The sequence below is a fragment of the Culex quinquefasciatus genome, chromosome 2, assembly GCF_015732765.1.
Source record: "Culex quinquefasciatus strain JHB chromosome 2, VPISU_Cqui_1.0_pri_paternal, whole genome shotgun sequence".
NCBI lineage: Eukaryota > Metazoa > Arthropoda > Insecta > Diptera > Culicidae > Culex > Culex quinquefasciatus.
This window is the reverse complement of record NC_051862.1, coordinates 70,226,641-70,246,644: the sequence shown is the minus strand read 5'-3', so window position 1 is coordinate 70,246,644 and position 20,004 is coordinate 70,226,641. Positions and strand designations below refer to the sequence as shown.

The window sequence follows — 20,004 nt, the reverse complement described above, 5'->3', positions numbered from 1 at the left end:
GATCGATTGTGATTGGCTGAATAGAGATCTCCACGGTTTCTCTCACGCACACCATCATTCTGTGTTAGTATTTGTATTTGAAGTATTGTTTTGGTTTTGAACGATTGTGTTTGGCTGAATTCCAAGCAGCTGATTTTGTTTACACTTTTTTTTACGCAGACATAGGCAAATCGAGTAGATCAATCGTCTGTAAAAACCAGCTGTTTACCACGTGCTCGTGGTAGAACAAAGGACACAGCTGATTTTGACAGACGAATCATTCTACTCGATTTGCCTATGTCTGCGTGTAAATTTTGTTACAAACTAACACACTCTCGCGTGTGGATATCTCTATAGAGTTATCTAAGCCCGAGCTCACGCACACTAGCACACCATTTGTTTTGCTGGTTGGTACAAAATTTAACCTCAATCTTTTTCTTGTACGTACACGCAATACATGCGCACGTAGATAACTCTATCGAGCAATTAAATGTGAGAGTGTGTGCGTGCAACATGGAGTTAAACTTTTCAAAGTGCCATGGTAACCTTCACAGCAACTTCACAGAAAGTTTAACTCCATGTTGCACACACTCTCACTTTTAATTTCTCGATAGAGTCAAGACATCAGGGACGTCCGGCCAGCCCGGCAGCATGTTGACAGCTCCCATACAAACTGAGCGTACCCCGTTTTGTGGGCCCAGTGGGCCTAAGATGGCGGCCCTCGATATTATCTAGCCAAACTTTTGAAAATGGCGAATAGTTTAAATAAATATAGTTTTTGCCTTGTTTTGGTTTAAATCGACAAAATTAGCATTCTGGAATCAGTTTCTTTAAAAACTAGTTTAGAGATACGCCAAGTTCAAATATTTGTCTAGAACAGTTGAAGAGACCGTGCCGCAAAAGCCGTCACGAAAAAAAAAGTTTCCTATGCTAATTTTATGTTGCGTATTTGATGGGCGGACTCCGACGAGGCCCACTTGCTATCTGTCGTTGAATACGCGCAACCAGGGCTTGCGTAATTTCGACTTTTTTTGTGATAGCTGACAGAGCACTCCAATCGTCTTCACCACGACAACCTGATTTCTATATTCTGCTTTCGTTCGTTTCACACACAAAGGAATGAGTGCAACGCAAAGTCACTCACACAATCATTGACTTTCCTCCAGGAGAAAAATCGCCTAGAGAGCGGTCGTTTGCCATTCTACCGAGATTCCAATCATCTCTCCAATGATAGCAATCATATGATTTCTGTCACCACGCAGCATACACTAGGAAGAGAGAGACAAAAACGAGAGAAAGAGAAAGAGCACGTTGTCTCGTTCGGGCGGCTGCTTGAGTGGTGCTCATTTTTCGCTCGTTTCGTCTTCGGGTTTACGTTCACCGACCGTCGCCAAGCAATGACGGTCATGATAGGCGTTGTGTGTCAGCGATCAAATATCGTTTTGGGAAATGATCGCTGACAGAAAGCTCTATCGAATATCGAGCAATCCCGTTCAGTGATCGATCCCTTTTCAAGCATTGCGCGCAACTCACGAAAACTGTCAACTTAGGGTCCAGTTGCGTTTGGCATGATGATCAAGATCTTTATTTTTGTGAAATTGTATGATATTTAGAATTTATTTCAATGAGTTATTACTTCGGGTTTGGCGATTGTCCACGCTCCATAGAGATAAGATTTTTTTTCACTAAAAAGAATGATTTCAGAAATGAAAAATAAAGGTAATTTCAATAAAAAGTCATGTTAAAATAACTGATTTTGTTATTATTAAATCATGGCAATTTTGTAAAGTACTTACATCTAGGGGGTGTACAAAGTAAAAATATTTACCATTCGTTAACATATTGTCGTTGTTGTTGATTTATTGGCCAATAAATCAACGAGAATGTTATGACCTACATTTGCACACCTTGATTTGACAGTTGACAGTTTGACAGACAGACGAAAACAACAAAATATTGTTGGCGACAAAATTTTACTATCTAAAGAATACCGTTTGGAAATTTTCGGAGAAAAAAGTCCTGTTCGGTCCCATATTGGCCAAATCCGGGCACAGTAACACCTAACTTCCGGCGTAATGACGGGCTGACGGAGCTCAAACAAGAGGAGATTTCAGGGCCGTAGGCGAAAGCAGAAAATATTCTTTTACCAATCGTTTTCTACGATGCGGCTCGCGGAGGATGAGGATTCTATATCAATGGTTGGAAAGATTTTCCGCGTTTTTCTCCAACAATATGGCTCGAAGAGGCATGAAACTGCTCTGCCAACGATCATGACCATGATTATGTCCTTCCAATTGTTTCCTCTTGCGTGGTGGAAGAAGGAGGAAATCGGTCTCGATGTCGATAGTTTTCCTCTTGCCGCTACTTTTCATTGAGTGTTCATTTTTGCTTATTACATGATCGAGGAAGCAACGGGACAAGACCTGGTCACCGGAACATGGTCCCTTACTTTTGCGTTTACCATAGGCAACTTGTCCAAAGAGAAAAACAGTCTCAGATTGACCAAATACGATCACAGGAAGAGGGAGATTCCGTCTCAATGGAGTATGTGGCGTTTCAACCGAGGTTGACCGGGTTTGGCGGAATTCAAACGGTAGGAGGATTCAGGACAGTATGCGAAAGCTTTGACTTTGACCCATCGTTGCCCTCTAGTGCAGTTCAAGGAGAAGGAGGAGGCAATATTTACGGTTTCATCCGGGATTTTCCGGGTTTTACTTCAACTGTTCCTCTAGCGGCCATGATCATGATGATGTCCACATTGAAGAAGGAGGCAATCGGTCTCGTTGCCGATTGTTTTTCTTCTTCGACACTGGTTTCATTTGGCCACAATTGATGATCGGATTTGCTGTTTCCCTTCCACTATTTAGTTGATTTTGGACCAATCCGGAAAGTCACCGGTTCTAGCATTTTTGTTTTTCTTTGCACTCTAAATATCAGGTTATGTTATCCGGCCTGTTCAAAGAATTTGTCCAAGTTCCGTAGAAAAAGAGAAGCCTGCTCCGTTTTAAAGAATATAGTATTCATCGAGGGTTCATTTCTGGAGGAAGCAACAGGACGGGTTCTGATCCCGGAACATGGCCTCTTACTTTTGCAACAAGTGGAGCAGGAGGAGCAGAAGGAGCAAGAGGAGGAAGCTAGATTAGGTGGACATGACTTTTCGGGTAATCCTTCAACGTATCGGGACGTAGAGTCGTGTGGTGTTCGTTGGATCGATCGGAGAGTGAATCGACGCGCGCGAGCCCGCGGGAAAGTGGTAGAAAGTTCTCGAAATCATTGAAAAGGGGGTCGCAGTGTGCCTAGAGAAGTTGGGCCATCAGTCGTGTGGTGTTCGTTGGATCGATCGGAGAGTGAATCGACGCGCGCGAGCCCGCGGGAAAGTTGTAGAAAATTCTCGAAATCATTGAAAAGGGGGTCGCAGTGTGCCTAGAGAAGTTGGGCCATCAGTCGTGTGGTGTTCGTTGGATCGATCGGAGAGTGAATCGACGCGCGCGAGCCCGCGGGAAAGTGGTAGAAAGTTCTCGAAATCATTGAAAAGGGGGTCGCAGTGTGCCTAGAGAAGTTGGGCCATCAGTCGTGTGGTGTTCGTTGGATCGATCGGAGAGTGAATCGACGCGCGCGAGCCCGCGGGAAAGTTGTAGAAAATTCTCGAAATCATTGAAAAGGGGGTCGCAGTGTGCCTAGAGAAGTTGGGCCATCAGTCGTGTGGTGTTCGTTGGATCGATCGGAGAGTGAATCGACGCGCGCGAGCCCGCGGGAAAGTGGTAGAAAGTTCTCGAAATCATTGAAAAGGGGGTCGCAGTGTGCCCAGAGAAGTTGGGCCATCAGTCGTGTGGTTTTCGTTGGATCGATCGAAGTGTGAATAGGCGCGCGCGAACCCGCGAGAAATAGATCGGGAAAGCATTGAAATAGAGATTCGCGTCGTTGAATTATATGTTATATTTTCATTTCGTTTTGAAAGCCCATCCCATAGCATCGTTGCTCGGATGGCACGCCGGCGGTAAGAAGTTAAACATAATACGCGATTGAGGAATTGATAAGTCCTTCTCAAAGCGTCGCAACTCGGTAGGCAGCGATAATGTTTCACTTTTTGGTCATATCATCTTACAAAAATGAATCCTGATCTATCCTAAATTGTACATCACCGAATAATACGTTAATTCAAAATTCATTTCGTTTTGAAAGTCCTTCCCAAAGCATCGTTGCTCGGTTGGCACGCCGGCGGTAAGAAGTAAAACAATACGCGATTGATAAGTCCTTCTCATAGCGTCGTAGCTCGGAAGGCAACGATTGTTTCACATTCTGGTCATATCATCTACCAAGATGAATCCTGACCTTCCCTTTCCTTCCCCTACTAACACAATTCCCCACTTCCCGTGATGCTTGAAGGAGATGCTGTGGATTCAACGGTCTCATGCGGTGTCAACAGGTATAGAGCGACAAACTCTGTGTCTGATGAGTCTGCAACTTCAACTATCGGACTAACATTCCTACCTTTGTTGAACTGCATCTCCTTGGGGGCGCCGGTATTGACTTAAAGCAGAGATCTTCAGGGGTTATACAGTGAGGATGATTAGCTCCCACTATTCATCTGTTGGTTCATTGTGTAACTTCAGCTGATCCGTCAATAACGGAGTAGCAGCTCATTGGCAGTCAACCATGCTCATGCTCATGCTCATGCTCAATCCTTCAACGTATCGGGACGTAGAGGAATCAGTTAACCGGTCCACTGCATTTTTCTTCTTTGGTGTTTCAGAAGTAACTTGACCATTCTTGGCCGACGGAGCATGGTCCACGCTGAAGAAATGTCCAATTTCTGCTACTTATAAATTTCCGTGAAAATCCTCACCGTCAAAATTGTTTGTGTTTATGTTCAATTTGACATTTCTATTTGACAAAGGTTCAAGGATCCACAACTCAGGTAAGGTCGCGTTAAAGTATTGACGAAATATTAATCAATCAACGAACTATTATAAGCTATTATTAGTCTATCGACCAAGTTGTCCTGCCCCTAGACTTACATTTTCATAAAATACAGTTTTTTTTGGCTAAACTGCTCAAATTTTCATAAGGCTGGTACAAATATTTTTAAAAGTTTTTGTCACCCCCCCTCTTCAAAATTGCCCGCAAAATCAGGGGGCAAAAAAAATTTTTTACAATAAACTTCAAAATTTCAATGAAAATTCAAGTGCAACCAGCTGAAATCAAATTAAAATACATTCTCCTGCGTTTAAAATCATTTTTAGCATGTTTGGGTTTATTAAAAAATCTTAAGATTTTTTGAAAATTTTCGATGCAAAATCTTTTTTTCGATACAATTTTTGTTTTTGTCAGATCTTAGATTTTTGAAAACTAATGATTGCAAAACAACTGAACTAGTGTAAAATGCATTTTAAAACACTTTTTCATTTAAATGTGAAGACTATGGCTTGTTATTTAAATTTTTATATTTTTATTTTTGCCCCCTCTTGACCACGGCCAGGGCCGAGGGACAAAAACTTTTTTAAATATTTGCATCGGCCTAATCGGCATTATTCGAAACAAACGAACCAAAATTTTAAATGCATTTTCAATTTATTTGAGCGTTTTTGTGAAATACTCAAATTTTCACAAATTACCGTATTTCTTTAATTTCAATCATATGCAACAAACGTATCAAAAGAAGCAAAATTTTGCATGCATTTTCCCTTAATAATCGTTTTATTTGCAGGATACCCAAATTATACAAAATTTTCACAATTTTCCGTTAAAATTCGAGTAATTTGAAAATACATACAAAATTCCACTTCATACCCATGCAGCCAATTTCGAAAATTTCGGTGCTTTAACAAGATACAATATTATATGAAAATTTTAGAATTTTCGAAAAATACGATATTTCTTTAAATTTTTTTTTTTTTGTTAAATTCTGAATTTTAATTTTAGTTTGATTTTTTGATCGGGCACAAATTTAAAAAGGTTAAACAAGGTTTTCAGTACTATAAGAAGATTTTCATAAAATTTAAAGGTAGTAATAATTTCAGATAAATATTTTTTTTTTCAAGTTTGATCCAAGCGCCAGAATGTTCGAAAATATTCTAAAAGACTTTTTCTAAATCGATTAACATATGTAAAATAAATGAACATTCTATTCTCCTATGAATCTGTTACAAGATAGAAGAAAACTAATTTGAGTCAAATTATTTGGCTCACTAAAATTTTGTTTGCATTAAAAGAGGGAGCAAAAATTATGTTTCGCGAGATAAATGTTCTATACTCAAACCCCGATAGTTTGACACCAACTGTTGTCAAACGAACGGGTTCACTTTTTAGTTTAGTTTAGTACCCTTTTGACACGGAGTTCACACACACTACCAAACGTTTGTTTTGATAGTGTGCGTAAGCGCCGTGTAAAAGTTAGTTTTTAGTTTTAGTTTGACTTTGTCCAACCAACGGGGTACAAACTAAAAAAGCGAATGCTTCTCCTGCCTATTTTTGCCTTCCTCACCTCAATGAGGAAAGGCTTCAAAATCACTCGAAAAATGAACTTCTTTATTTGACCTCGTAGACCCACCTTCGCATATACCTATCGACTCAGAATCAAATTCTGAACAAATGTGCGTATGTCTGTAAGTCCGTGCACCGCAAAATATGCACACGATTATCTCCAGATTGGCAGAACCGATTTGGACCGTTTTGGTCTCATTTGATCCGTCTTGGGGTCCCACAAGACCCTAGTTAATATTATGAAGTTTAGAAAAGTACTTCAAAAGTTATGCTAAAAAACGATTTGGCTGTAGTTTGAAATATTGTAAAAAAGGGTGGTTTTTGTAAGAAAACCCGTCATGCTATATATTCAGCAATTCCATTTGAAAAGAGCCTAAACCAAAAAAAAAGTTCTCCGATCGGGCTCAAAATTTTTCTGGGGGTTCCTTGGCCAAAATAATTAGACCCGTATTTTTTTGTTTGGCCATTAGGGTGGCCTACATCGTGCTAGGGTGGTTCAAAAAATGGCAATTTTCGTCATTTTTCGCAAAAACCACTTTTTTCTAAAAATCATATCTCCGCGCCATTTCATCCGATTTTAGCTGTCTTAGACGCAAAGAAAGGTGATGAGTTTGGCTATTTGGGAAAAATAGTAAAAAGTTCCAAAATCTAGCTTAACTATTGAAAAAGTCGTATGAAAACTTAAAATGGCGTTTTGACCGTGTCTGGACCAAAGAGCCTATGTCTGAAAATATTTTTATCGGATTCCTCGGAAAATTTCACATAACATATCAAAAAATTGGCGATGTCGAACCGTACGTTTCCGAGATATGATTTTTTGAAAAAAAAAACTGCGTTTTTCGACGCGCCACGCGCAAAAACGGGAAAATGACGAAATCGGCAAAAAATCAACTTTTTCCACTAAAACTGCGATAACTTTAAAATTTCAGCGATGACCTATAGATGTTATGGTACCAAAAGTTGCGTCTCTCAATTACGAAAATTTTGGTACCCAGACATGTATAGGTCATCGCTGAAATTTTAAAGTTATCGCAGTTTTAGTGAAAAAGTTGATTTTTGCCGATTTCGTCATTTTCCGTTTTTGCGCGTGGCGCGTCGAAAACGCAGTTTTTATTTTCAAAATCGTATCTCCAAACGTACGGTTCGACATCGCCAATTTTGATATGTTATGTGAAATTTTCCGAGGAATCCGATAAAATATTTTCAGACATAGGCTCTTTGGTCCAGACACGGTCAAAACGCCATTTTAAGTTTTCATACGACTTTTCAATAGTTAAGCTAGATTTTTGAACTTTACTATTTTTCCCAAATAGCCAAACTCATCACCTTTCTTTGCGTCTAAGACAGCTAAAATCGGATGAAATGGCGCGAGATGATTTTTAGAAAAAGTGGTTTTTGCGAAAAATGACGAAAATTGCCATTTTTTGAACCACCCTAGCACGATGTAGGCCACCCTAATGGCCAAACAAAAAAATACGGGTCTAATTATTTTGGCCAAGGAACCCCCAGAAAAATTTTGAGCCTGATCGGAGAACTTTTTTTTTGGTTTAGGCTCTTTTCAAATGGAATTGCTGTATTGTTAGAAAGGAATTTGAAAGACCTTTCTAACGCGTTCAAAAGATTGAAGATCTGCAAACCCCATCAAAGGTTATGAGCAGTTAAGTGTTATTTATACACTTTGTTGAGGCCGGATCTCAAATATTTTGATGAAAAAGTTGTCCGGATCTGTAATGCGACCCATCGTTGGATAGGTAATCAAAAGACCTTTCCAACAAGCCCAAAAGATTGAAGATCTGACAACCCTATTAATAGCTATAAGGAATCTATGACATTTTCTCGAAACCCATATTACCGAAGGGACATTTCCCCGAATGCCACTTCCCCGAAAAGACACTTCCCCTAATAGTCATTTCCCCGAATTCCATTTACCCGAATTTCCCATTTCCCCTAATCGTCCACATTCCCGAATGCCATTTTCCCGAATGGGCCACAATCCCGAATGCCATTTACCCGATTAGTCATATCCCTGAATAGTCATTTCCCTGAATAGTCATTTCCCTGAATAGTCATTTCCTGAACGCCATTTCCCCGAACGCGGTCAAGCCGAAATGCCCGGTGCCCCGGGCGCGCGCGCTCCTGGGCACCGGGCATTTGACCGCGTTCGAAATAACATTTACAGTCGACTCTCTGCTTGTCAATATCAAGGGACCGTCGAGGAAGAGAATCATCAGATTACAGAACGATGCAAAATGAAGACTCGATTGAAAATATTTTTTTCTTGATACCCAGCTATGGGAGAGAATCATGGCAACGTCCATCAAACAAAACCAAACTAATGTCAAACACCCTTTAAAGCTTCGTTTCGCCAAGAAAAATGTCTATGCAAGCCATGAAAACTGAAATTATTGACAACCGGAAGAGATTTTTAAAGCAAACAGGGACTGAAGAATTCATCGATAGACCAGAGAGTCGACTGTGTAAGAAAAAATGATGGCAATTTTTATCACATCAAACTACATATAATATTTCTTGAAAGGTTCGTATTGGCCTTGAATGATCAACTTTCTTTTGGCTTCACTCAGAACAGACGTAGCATTTTAGGGGAAGGGGTGTTGTAAGGTTTGGTACTATTCATTCAAATACAATGAATATTGTTACAGACTATTTTTATACATTCTCAAAACAAATACCTTTTTCTTATAGACATGATAATAATAATGCAATAGAAATTTTGTTATTTTTATGATTCAGAAAACAAACCGTGCGATTTTCGTAGTACAGAACCCCGTTCACACTGATCGTTTTATTCGCATTGCTGGTTTGGGATTTGGCGAAAAGTATAATCAACAAAAATTTATACCAGCCTTATGTACCTATTTGTTCGATTTTTGCGTTCTTGAACAAAATTCGAAAAAAATTCCTTGCAAATTTCTCAAAAACAACATTTAATCATGCGGTTGAATACAAATGTTAATTGAACAACAAAAATCTAGTAATTGGGTCCTAAAATTAAGCTTAAATTTGTGATATTATTGTTCACAAGAAAAATAAGCTTTACTAAGTACAATGACCCTTTGTACGACCGCAAAGGATTTAAAAGGGATTTTTAATTCAATTTCTAAAATTCACTTCACGGCCCTTCTTGGCAGAAAAGCTCCTACTTGACAGCTCGATCCAGGGGGCATAGTTGATCCATCGGAAAAATGTTGTCTTGTCAAAAACTTTTTTGCATAAAAATGAATAAAAAAGTTATCAGAAATGGTTTTCAATCGTGTTTTTACCGTTGTTCATAAAAATTGACAAAGGGCTTTACTACCCAATTTACAACATTTAATCAACAGTGAGATCATCAGCATACCCGAAAAAGCTGTTTGTTCGGTAAAATTGAGAAAGAAAATAACTGTTAGTCATGGAAAAAGGCTTTAGCGAAAATGATGATTAGGGGATATGCAAATTCGAGTAATTTTAAATTTAAATAAACGGCAATTGGCGTAAGTGTCATTTCGGGAAACGGCATTCGGGAAATGGCCGATTAGGGAAATGGCATTCGGGGATATAGCCGATTAGGGGAAATGATATTCGGGGAAATGGCATTCGGGGATGTGGCTGATTAGGGGAAGTGGTATTCGGGGATGTGGCCAATTAGGGGAAATGATTTTCGGGGAAATGGCATTCGGGGAAATGTCATTCGGGGAAATGAGCTAGACCCGTACTCAAGTTATTTTGATAAACTTTTTTGAGGCCGGATCTCAGATATTTTGAATAAAATATGCGAGGAAGGCACCATCCACCTATAGGTGGATTAAGTAACGTTTTTATTTAGAAATTTTGAAATGAAAATTATATATGTGCTTTTTTTAATTTGATATCGTAGTTGGGTGATCAAAAATTAAACAATATTTTTTCCACCCGCCTCTTCACAGCTCAACCTCTGGGGTAACCGGTGCGACCTTTCGTTCTCGGGCGGCGCAGACGTCAAACCCGACAGCGACCCGTTCAGCTTGCTCGACAACCTGGACGCGTTCATCGTCAGCGACGGCACTCGGGCCGTTTGGGAGTGCGTCCGCGGTGCCAAGCAGAACCCTCCTGCTGCGGTGGTCGACATCATCAACGACAACTCCGGGTACGAGCTGTTTACCGATTTGTGCCTGGCGGATTTCCTGATCGAGCACGGGTTGGCCGCGCGGGTCAACTTCAACGTGAAGGCCATTCCGTGGTACATTTCGGACGTGACGCCGAACGACATGATGCTGACGCTGGAAACGCTCGAGGGGCATGAGAATGCGTTGTTGGCGGGATTTGGGCGGCGGTTGAAGAGTAGATTCGCGGAGGGGACACTGGACCTGAAGGATGTGAACAACTTCTGGACGTCGCCGTACGAGTTTTGTAGAATGAAGGAGATTAATCCGGAGTTGTACGAGGAGCTTTCGCGGTCGGACCTGGTGATCTTCAAGGGAGATTTGAACTACAGGAAGTTGCTGGGAGATTATAACTTTCCGCATTCGACGCCGTTCCGGGAGTCGCTGCGCGGATTTACACCGACGAATTTGTGCACGCTGCGGACGGTGAAGGCGGACCTGATCAGTGGACTCGAGGAAGGGCTTTCGGAAAAGTTAACCGCCAAAGACCCGCGGTGGATGACCACCGGCGAGTACGGCGTCATTCAGTTTAGCCACAAGTAAAGCGATAAATCATGCTCTGGTTTATTCAACAAACAATAGGTAGTGTAATACCGCTGATTGGTCTCTCTTTCGTTTTCACGTGTTAGTTTTGCTAGTCTAAACTTTTGATATTGTGTTCATTTGTACGAAACATTGTAACCAATTTTGGAATTTTAAAGTGTTTTTTGTTTGAGTGTTTAAAATTTCTTTGAAAAATTGTGTGTGCTTTAGCAGCAAAATAAATTAATTGTAAAAAAAATCGAGTCACAAACAGAGAAGAAATAAAGAAGCATCACAAACCTCCTCAAAACACGATCGTGTCTTGATCTTCGACGGAATAAAAGTCCAAACTGCGTCCGTTGTTGTCCAATGGAATCCGAACGTCCCGCTTGCGATCCAGAAGCTGCAGGTGCAACGGTCCCGCCGTGTCCCGATCCTCGGGCGTCCCGAACAGCTTCACGATGAGATTCTCCAGCGTTTGCAGGTTGATACGCTTTGGGACCTTCTTGTGGCGCATCTCGCCGGTGCGCTCGTTTAGCAGGTGCAGATTCAGCATGTTCGAGACGCGGCGTGTGTCCGGCAGAAACTGTTCCGGGCTGCCGAGTCCTGAAATAAAAATTGACATAAGAGCTTTGAATTCCTTGCATCAACCCCCTTTAAAACCACTCACTCTCCATGATCCGGGGATACATTCGGTGTGCCTTGAAGAACGCCTTCAGCAGCTGGGCATCGTTTCGCACCTGGGACCACTGGATGGCGTACATCTTCCACATGTCGCACTCCGAATCACGGCGCAACTTCTCCGGAATGGTCGCCCGGTTGAACATCTTCAACCCCGCAATCGATCCCACCACGCGGGAAACCGTTTCCTCGTAGCTCACGGCTGCATCTGGATCGATGGTTAAATGCTTCAACGATACTAGCTTATCCAACTCGTTAAAGAGACCGCACTGGTCCTCAATCGGATTCTCACGCAGATAAAGAGTTTCGAGTTTGCCAAACAGGTCAACCTTTTCCGTGTGTGGACAATCGGGAAACACAATCCTACCGATCCCATTCGCGTTCAGCGAAAGTTCCTCAAGTGCAGGCAACGCCCCTAGCGCGTAAATCGACTCTCGATCACAAATCTGATTATTCTGCAAATCCAAACTACGCAGCTTCGTCAGCGCCAACTCATAACCTTCCTCCGTCACAACCCCGATCCCGTTATCCTCCAGCGACAGGCTCTCCAGCAGGGGCCACATCCGAGCCAGCCGAACCAGCTCCGGCCACGACCCGAGCGCGCACTTTTTCAACACCAACTTCTTCAAACTGTGGAATTTTGTAACGAGCGAGCAAATTTCATCGTCCGACGGACTGACCAAGCGATTGTTCGACAAGTTAAGCTCCTCCAGCGTCGGAATCTGCGCCATAACGTCTCCGACGATGGTCCAGTTCCACAGGAGGGTCGCCGAGACGTCCAGCGAGCGCAGGCTTTTGAACATGGAGAGCGGGCCGGCCGCGTTGACCGGCGAGTGCGCCACCGAAACGTCCACCAGGTGGGCCAGCTGGCTCTGCTTGCCGCCGATTTTCTCCATGCCGACGACCTGGTGGAAAAAAAGGTTGCAATTAGCAAAATGTTGATATTATGGTCAAATTAAATCAAATCTTTCTGTTACATTGAAATTGAATCAACTTCCTGGAATCATCTCCAAATTTACTGTTTATATGTATTTATCTGTTCACTATATGTAACGTACGAAAACACCGTTTTACTATTTAGTTAAGACATTTATTCCGTGCCGCGAAAACGTGTGTTGACACAAGCGATCTCTCTCGTCGACTCGCCTTGGCTGCGTACTTCTGTCCGCTCGACTGACAGGCACGAGGGGCGACTCAATGCTCATCCTGACTCCTACGTCACACCCCCGCACTAAGCTAATAATACATTTTTAGATTGAATGAAAATATGTGTGGTCATTGATCAAATCCGAATCAAAGGCTGAAGTCTGAAACAGAAAAAGCCCTCGGTTACTTCCGGAGTAGTCTACCTAAATCATCACGAAATTTCCATTTCCCTCTGTCGAACCCTGCCAACTCAAGCCCTGTATCGCTATCTTCACTATCTGTCCCGTTCAGTCTAGCATCTACAAAGTGGTCGTCATCTTCGTCTGTTGGTACCAACGCCAAATCGCCACGCTGCTCCTCTGTGTCTGCCACCGCAGGAACCTCCGGTTGAAGCTCCACCTCCTCCGGAGTGGGACCTGTACCGGACACGTCGTAGACTGGGTCAACCCGTTCCTCGTTTGCAAACAGCTCCACGACCCGCTTGAACGGTGCCCGATACACCGTTACACCCGGCTGCTCCTTCGGCCTCGGGGGAACATCACTCATAGCCTTGTCACCTAGCTTGATACCACCTTCTCCTCCCTCCGGTGCGACCGTAGTGTCCGCTAGCATTTGGTTGAGGTGCCTCTTGATTTCCCGTCCACTGCTGAGCTTTACCACGTAATTCCGTTTTCCCACGATGGCAGTTACGACCGCCGGTGTCCAGGCGGCCTTGTTGGGGTTAGTGTAGTCCCGCACCATAACTCGTTCGTTTAGGTTGAACCGCTGTTCTCGTGTTCCTTTGTAGTTGTCAACCTGTCTGGACTGCCGTGTGACAATAGCTTCTCTGGCCTTTTTCACCTCCTTACTTGGAACTCCCCGATCGTTGCTTCTCAACAAATCCAATGTTGAGCGCGGTTGTCTCCCAAGCATCAATTGGGCTGGTGAAGTTCCCGTTGAGCAATGGGTCGCAGATCTATACCCGAGCAAGAAATTAGCCACTATTTCCTTGACGTTGGTAGATCCACTCGCAAACGACTTCAATAAGGAGGCCTTGAACGTTTTCACCGAGTTTTCCGCTTGACCGTTTGTTGCAGGATGCCCCGGACTTGTTAAAACCAGCCGAACGCCGTTCGCCTCCAGAAAACTCCGGAACTTCGCAGAAGTAAATTGCGTGCCGTTGTCACTAACGATTTCATGCATCAGACCAAACCGAGCGATACACTCAGCCAGCTTTTCAAGGACAAACTCCGTGTCGCACTTCTGCGTTGGGAACACTTCCACCCACTTTGACAAGGCATCCACGACGATCAGGAAACTCCAACCTTTTACAGGGCCCGCAAAATCAAGATGGACCCTGCTCCAGACTGACTTTGGTGCCTCCCACGGAATCAACTTCGCTTTCTCTGGCGATGGCCTGTTCACCAGACATGCCTTGCAGCTCCTAACGTGTGTCTCCAAATCATTGTCGACTCCTGGCCACCACACAAAGCTTCGCATCACCGTCTTGCACTTTCCGATTCCCAGATGTGACCGGTGAGCTTGTTCCAACACTGCTTTCCTTAACGCTGTCGGCACCACGACTTGTACTCCTCGCATAATCAGTCCATTCTCCAGCGACAGCTCGTTGAACACTTTTCGGTACGGACTGGCCTTCGGGTCACTGGGTCGTCTCCCGTTCAACAAACACTCCCGAATCCCCGCCAGCTCCGGATCGTTGCCAATTTCGACACGGACGACGTCATCGTTGATCACCTTGGCCTGACCAGTGTTAATGAAGTTCAAGTAGGTGTCATCCTCCTTCCACAAGGTCCACGACTCGAAAGGAGCTCGAGACGGGTAGTCTGCTATATTGCCCTCTGAGTTGACGTGCTCGATACGGTAGCTGAATCCGCCCAAAAAGTTCGCCCATCGCTGCATGCGGCTCGCTGCAATCGCCGGAATACCTTTGTGAGGGTTCAATATCGAAATCAGCGGCTTGTGGTCCGTCCGGATCGTAAAGGTGTTCCCGACCAGGTAGTGGAAAAACTTGTTCAGACCAAACATTATCGCCAACCCTTCTCGATCCAGAACGCTGTAGTTTCTTTCCGCCGCATGCAGCACTCGCGACGCAAAAGCTACCGGTCTCTCCGGTTCATTTCCGCCTTTTGCACCAAGACCGCGGCGACGCCTTCCATGGACGCATCGCACACAAGCAGCAACTTTGCATTCGGGTCAAAATGAGCCAGCATGACGTCTTCGCAAATTGCGTCTTTGACCTTTACGAACGCTTCGCGACATTCGCTGGACCACACGAACTTTGTCCCCTTCTTCAGTAGGCGATACAGAGGACTCATCATGTCAGCGATGTTCTTGACGAAGCGGGAGTAGTGGTTGACCAACCCAGCAAATGCCCTGACTTCTTGCACATTCTTCGGCTCCTTAGTCATCCGGATAGCCTTGACCCGCTCGTCGGTCTTGCACAGTCCGTTGGCGCTGATGACATGTCCAAGATACGTAACCTCCTTCTTGAAAAACTGGCACTTCTTGAGGTTCAACTTCAGCCCCGCTTGCTCCAGCACGTCGAACACCTTCGCAAGGTTCTCCAGGTGCTCCCTGTCGGTTCTACCCGTAACTAGCACATCATCCAGGAAATTCTGCACGCCCGGAATACCACACAGTAGCTGCTCGATGATCCTTTGCACGATTCCCGATGCTGGACGAATCCCAAACGGCAGCCTATTCATCTTGTACACGCCTTTGCCCGTGGATATTGCACATACTTCCCGAGATTCTTCGTCTAGCACGAACTGATTGTAGCACTTTGACAGGTCCAGCTTGCTGAACCTTTTGCCCCCGTTCAACTTGCTGAACACTTCATCCACGGTTGGTAGAGGGTGGATGACATCCTTTACGTGCATATTCACCGTGGTCTTGTAGTCCCCGCACAACCGGATACTCCCATCTGCCTTGATCACCGGGACCAACGGGGTTCCCCAACTCGACCGGTCGCACTTGGAAATCACGCCGTCTCTTTCCATGGTGTCTAATTCTTCAGCTACCTTGTCCACAAACTTGTAAGCCACCGTCCTTGGCTTCCGAAAAATCGGCCTAGCATCCTCCTCCAGCTCGAGCTTAATGGTGCCGTACTTGAACGTTCCCAAGCCTTCGCTGAAAAGTTCTGCATGGCTGCTGACCATAGACTGCACGACGCTTTCCGCATCCGCTTCAACCGAGTAGAGGGACGACACACCGAGATTGAAAGCACGAACAAAATTTCGGCCAAGCAATGGCGGGCCACCGTTCTCGATCACTGCGAAGGCCACTCTCTTGCGTGCGCCCGCGTAAACCAGGTCTGGCTCAATCACTCCTCTCACTACCAAGTTTTCTCCGCCGTAACCACTCAATTTCAACGACGATTGGCGCAAAACACAGTCCCTCAGGTTCTCGTCGTAGTAGGCTAAAGACACCGCCGATATCGCTGCTCCGGTGTCTAACTGCATCACGTGGTTCTGTTTGCCTACTCTAACTCCTAGCGTCATTGGCCTATCGACCGCAAGCTTCTCCTCCACCCAGTGTATCGAGTTGAACTCCCACTTACTTATGAAGTTCTGCTCCAAGTTGATCGCGTCTGAGGCACCCTCAGCAACGCCGCTTCCGTCCCGCTGATCCCCGAGGAAGTAGTTTCGCTTCACCGGGCAAGCTGCTTGCAGATGTCCCTTCGCGTGGCACTTTCGGCACTGGTAGTTCTTGTACCGACAGCTGTCAGCCAAATGTCCCGGCTTGTTGCACACCAGGCAGCGTCCCGCGTCGGTGCCGGCCGTCTTCTGCTCTGGAACGGATCGTCCGCGCTGTGCCGGATGCTTGCCGCGCTGGAACTGGAACAGCGATGACTGCCGGGGTTCTTCCGGCTCGTACTTGACGGCAATCTCCAGCGCCTTCTCCAAGGTCAGCTTCTCGTCTTCTTCGCAGATCCGTTCGTACGCCTTTCCTTCCAAGCCGTCCACAAATTTGTCGACCAAACTGTGCTGCAAGTGGTCCCCCATCTTACAGTTGGAGGCCAGATTTTTGACTCGAGCCGCCCAGGCATTGACGCTCTCGGGGGGGTCGGTTCCTCTTGTGGCTCTCCAGAAAAGACGACGTTCTTTGTGGACGATCACCGGTGGTGTGAAGTGCTTCGCGAACAAATCACACAGGTCGTCATACTTTTTTGCTGACGGCACCTTCGGCATGCAAAGATCCCGAAGCAGCTTGTATGTTTTCGGCTCACAGTGGTTGATGAGCACTGCCTTCTTCTTCTCTTCTTCTTTGACGTCGCAGGCCACAAAGTACTGCTCCAACTGCTCCCGGAACGCCTGCCATTCGTCAACATCCCCGTCGAAACATCGAAACGACGGCCCTTGCGCCATCCTTTCGGTCCGATTCGCGCAAATTCGATCGAACTCGTCGCCAATGTAACGTACGAAAACACCGTTTTACTATTTAGTTAAGACATTTATTCCGTGCCGCGAAAACGTGTGTTGACACAAGCGATCTCTCTCGTCGACTCGCCTTGGCTGCGTACTTCTGTCCGCTCGACTGACAGGCACGAGGGGCGACTCAATGCTCATCCTGACTCCTACGTCACACTATATGATTTATTTTAGTGTTCATATCATTCCTTATCATAGTCCTAGTCCTTTTCCTTAAAACTACCATTTCAACTAAGCATATTCGCAATTCGCAATTTTCAGTGTAAGAACGGGCCTTGACCGATCTTATGAACCAGGTTCCCGACGAACACGCACTGCCCTTACACCTACATCTCACCCTTGCTCTGAGTCAGTACGAGCAGCACGCTAGAACACGCTTTGAGTGTTCGTGCCAGGCATGCACACCTTCTTTTCCGGTTACGCATTTTAACTCGGCCGGGGGTGGTACATTAAGTAGGGTTTGATGTAAGTATAAGCGCCTAACCATTTATAGTGTGCCTATCAACTTTCATTAAAGCAAAAACTGTTTTATTTTTAGTTTGAAATCAAAAACTAATTGTTATTTTACTGTGTATTGTTTTCTCCTGAAATCTTTCCTAGTGTTGAGTCGTGTTTATCTGTTGCTATTTCTTTTGTCGCGGTGTTTTGTTACAATATTTTGGTCCTAAGCATTTTAGAAAAGTTTATCAAAAATACAATAGTAATATTTGTGTTAATCCTTTAATCATTCCATAAATTGAGTAAGGGCTCGAACCTCACTTGCTTAAGAAAAAGGTGAAGTTTCAAAACAATGGACAGTGAAGGAAATATACTATGTAAAGAATCAATAGTAAAAGAAAGATAGTAGAAATTAGAAATTATTCAAATAGATAAATAAAGAAAATGCACATGATAAACAAAATTGAAATCGCTGCCAAATTAAGGGAAAGTAGACAGTTTGTTACAGCAGCATTAATTGGTAAAATAGAGTGGAAAAGTGTTGAGAAATAAGAGAATCAAATAAGTAAAATCGAAATCAAATGGAGGATAGTAAACAGAAGCCGTTCAAGAAAATCAGTGAAACAAAATAAACAGAAGATATCTGTTAGTTAAAATGGAAAGAAGAGAAACCCCGTTCTGCGATGCTCAGGTACATCCACAGCAGTTGACTCAACATACTGCGAATCCAAACAATACCGTCTACAATCACAAATTACTTCCCTTTCCCACATTGACGCGCCCCTTTCTTCTAGCCGTCTCTACTCTGACCCTCGCTGGTCAAAGGTTTACAAGTCGTTTCCACAGGCCACCAGCTAGGTTACACCTTGTCATCATGATGACTAAACCAAGCCAACGTGGAGGTAAGAAAATAGGACACTTGCAAGGAACCAGAGCCATGCTGTTTTGTCCAGCACTACGGATGTAGTTGGGCTCCTTCCAGGATGTTCCTCGCCTGGATGTGTCAACCGACGAGTATCATCAGTATCATGCACCCTTGGCCTGCACAAATTTTTCGAACAGTTTTTATTTTAATAATATTCTAGACACATTTTGTGCACCTAACCAATCAATACATTTATCATAAATAATCATTTTATTGCTTAAAAGTTGAGTTTTCCTGAGCTCGTATATTCAAATACATGGAAGCTGTCATTTCTAACATCATTGGCCACCTAGCAGCCATTTCAAACTGGATTCGTCTATAGCTTTATCACATTTTTGTCTTTTACAAAAACACAGCGTAGTATGTAACAGAATCCGACCAGTTCTGCGACCTTTTGCTGCCATTAGATATCGATACAAACGATCCAAAACAATTCAAGCAGGAAGCACGTACTTCCTCCTCCCCCAATCAAAGCCAAACAATAACAACAACTCTGTTCCGCTCGACTGCCCAATTCACCAGAAAACTGTGACCTGCTGCTCTTACCTCAAACAGTGAAGCGTGCAGCTGCTTCTGCACCTCCTTCAGCATCTCCGCGTCCAGCCGGAGCGTGTCCTCCGTTATGATGTACTTGTCGTGGATGGCTTCCGCCAGCGTTTGTGTGGGAGGAATTTTCTCACTTCGGATCATCGATCCGGAATTTGCCTGTCTGAAAAGAAAGGGAACAAAGTGCGTGAGCAACAAATCTTGCTTTGACCAAAACAAGTGCTCGACGATGACTCATCTTGCCCCCAACTCACCCCTCCCTTCCAATATTCTCACCTTGTTTGGAAGTACTCGATCCCGTTGACCGTCCCGGAGTGCTTGCCTCGCTGGGGATCGTCCCACTCGACGCCGATCCATTCGCCGTCGGTGTTGGCAACCTGGAATCGACACAAGAGGGGGTCCCGTGTTTCAGCAACCAAGGCCATTCTCCACACCCACACCTCGAGAGAACGAAAAACTCACCTCGCCAACAAATCGGATTGTTCCGCTGAAGTTTCCAACACGGATCCGCTGTCCGACCAGCTGTTCCTGCTGTCCGTGGCTCTGTGGAATCATTGTGTTACGGGGCCGCGATCGCGCTGAATCTGCTCCGGGGTTGACCAACTGGAACGAAAATTTATCGCTTTTTCCGAACAGCAACTGTTGCGAACGCACTTTCTTCCTTCTTCTCTGACTTTTGCCTTTGCTGGCTGCCACAGAAACAAACAACAAACGT

At 44.5% G+C, this 20,004-nt stretch overlaps 3 protein-coding genes across 5 annotated transcripts in view; 1 reads left to right on the top strand and 2 right to left on the bottom strand.

The window, feature by feature from the left end:
- LOC6035938 (damage-control phosphatase ARMT1) overlaps nucleotides 1–11,433 on the top strand; it is a 21,292-nt gene extending 9,859 nt beyond the window's left edge. For all 3 annotated transcript variants that reach the window (XM_038251897.1, XM_001845995.2, XM_038251896.1), the window contains exon 6: nucleotides 10,386–11,433. In XM_038251897.1, coding sequence (XP_038107825.1) covers nucleotides 10,386–11,144 — 759 coding nt within the window. In that variant the 3' untranslated portion in view covers nucleotides 11,145–11,433. The remainder of the gene's footprint in view (nucleotides 1–10,385) is intronic.
- LOC6035937 (tubulin-specific chaperone E) lies at nucleotides 11,142–20,004 on the bottom strand. The gene is made up of 5 exons (XM_038251894.1): nucleotides 19,752–20,004; nucleotides 19,566–19,666; nucleotides 19,290–19,452; nucleotides 11,794–12,709; nucleotides 11,142–11,729 (listed from the first exon to the last, which is right to left on the bottom strand). The coding sequence occupies exons 1-5, from the start codon at nucleotides 19,842–19,844 to the stop codon at nucleotides 11,428–11,430; spliced, it is 1,575 nt and encodes a 524-aa protein (XP_038107822.1). The 5' UTR covers nucleotides 19,845–20,004; the 3' UTR covers nucleotides 11,142–11,427.
- LOC119766680 lies at nucleotides 12,721–17,672 on the bottom strand. Its single transcript, XM_038251899.1, has 2 exons — nucleotides 16,510–17,672; nucleotides 12,721–13,111 (listed from the first exon to the last, which is right to left on the bottom strand). The coding sequence occupies exons 1-2, from the start codon at nucleotides 17,315–17,317 to the stop codon at nucleotides 13,098–13,100; spliced, it is 822 nt and encodes a 273-aa protein (XP_038107827.1). The 5' UTR covers nucleotides 17,318–17,672; the 3' UTR covers nucleotides 12,721–13,097.

What these genes read in the sequence shown, in the direction of transcription:
- LOC119766680 (XM_038251899.1), bottom strand. Translation starts at nt 17,317, where the DNA reads ATGGCGCAAGGGCCGTCGTTTCGATGTTTCGACGGGGATGTTGACGAA.
- LOC6035937 (XM_038251894.1), bottom strand. Translation starts at nt 19,844, where the DNA reads ATGATTCCACAGAGCCACGGACAGCAGGAACAGCTGGTCGGACAGCGG. An exon ending in ATCGAGTACTTCCAAACAAG is followed by an intron (nt 19,453 to 19,565) that starts GTGAGAATATTG and finishes CTTTCTTTTCAG; the next exon opens with ACAGGCAAATTCCGGATCGA. An exon ending in GTATCCCCGGATCATGGAGA is followed by an intron (nt 11,730 to 11,793) that starts GTGAGTGGTTTT and finishes TTTTTATTTCAG; the next exon opens with GACTCGGCAGCCCGGAACAG.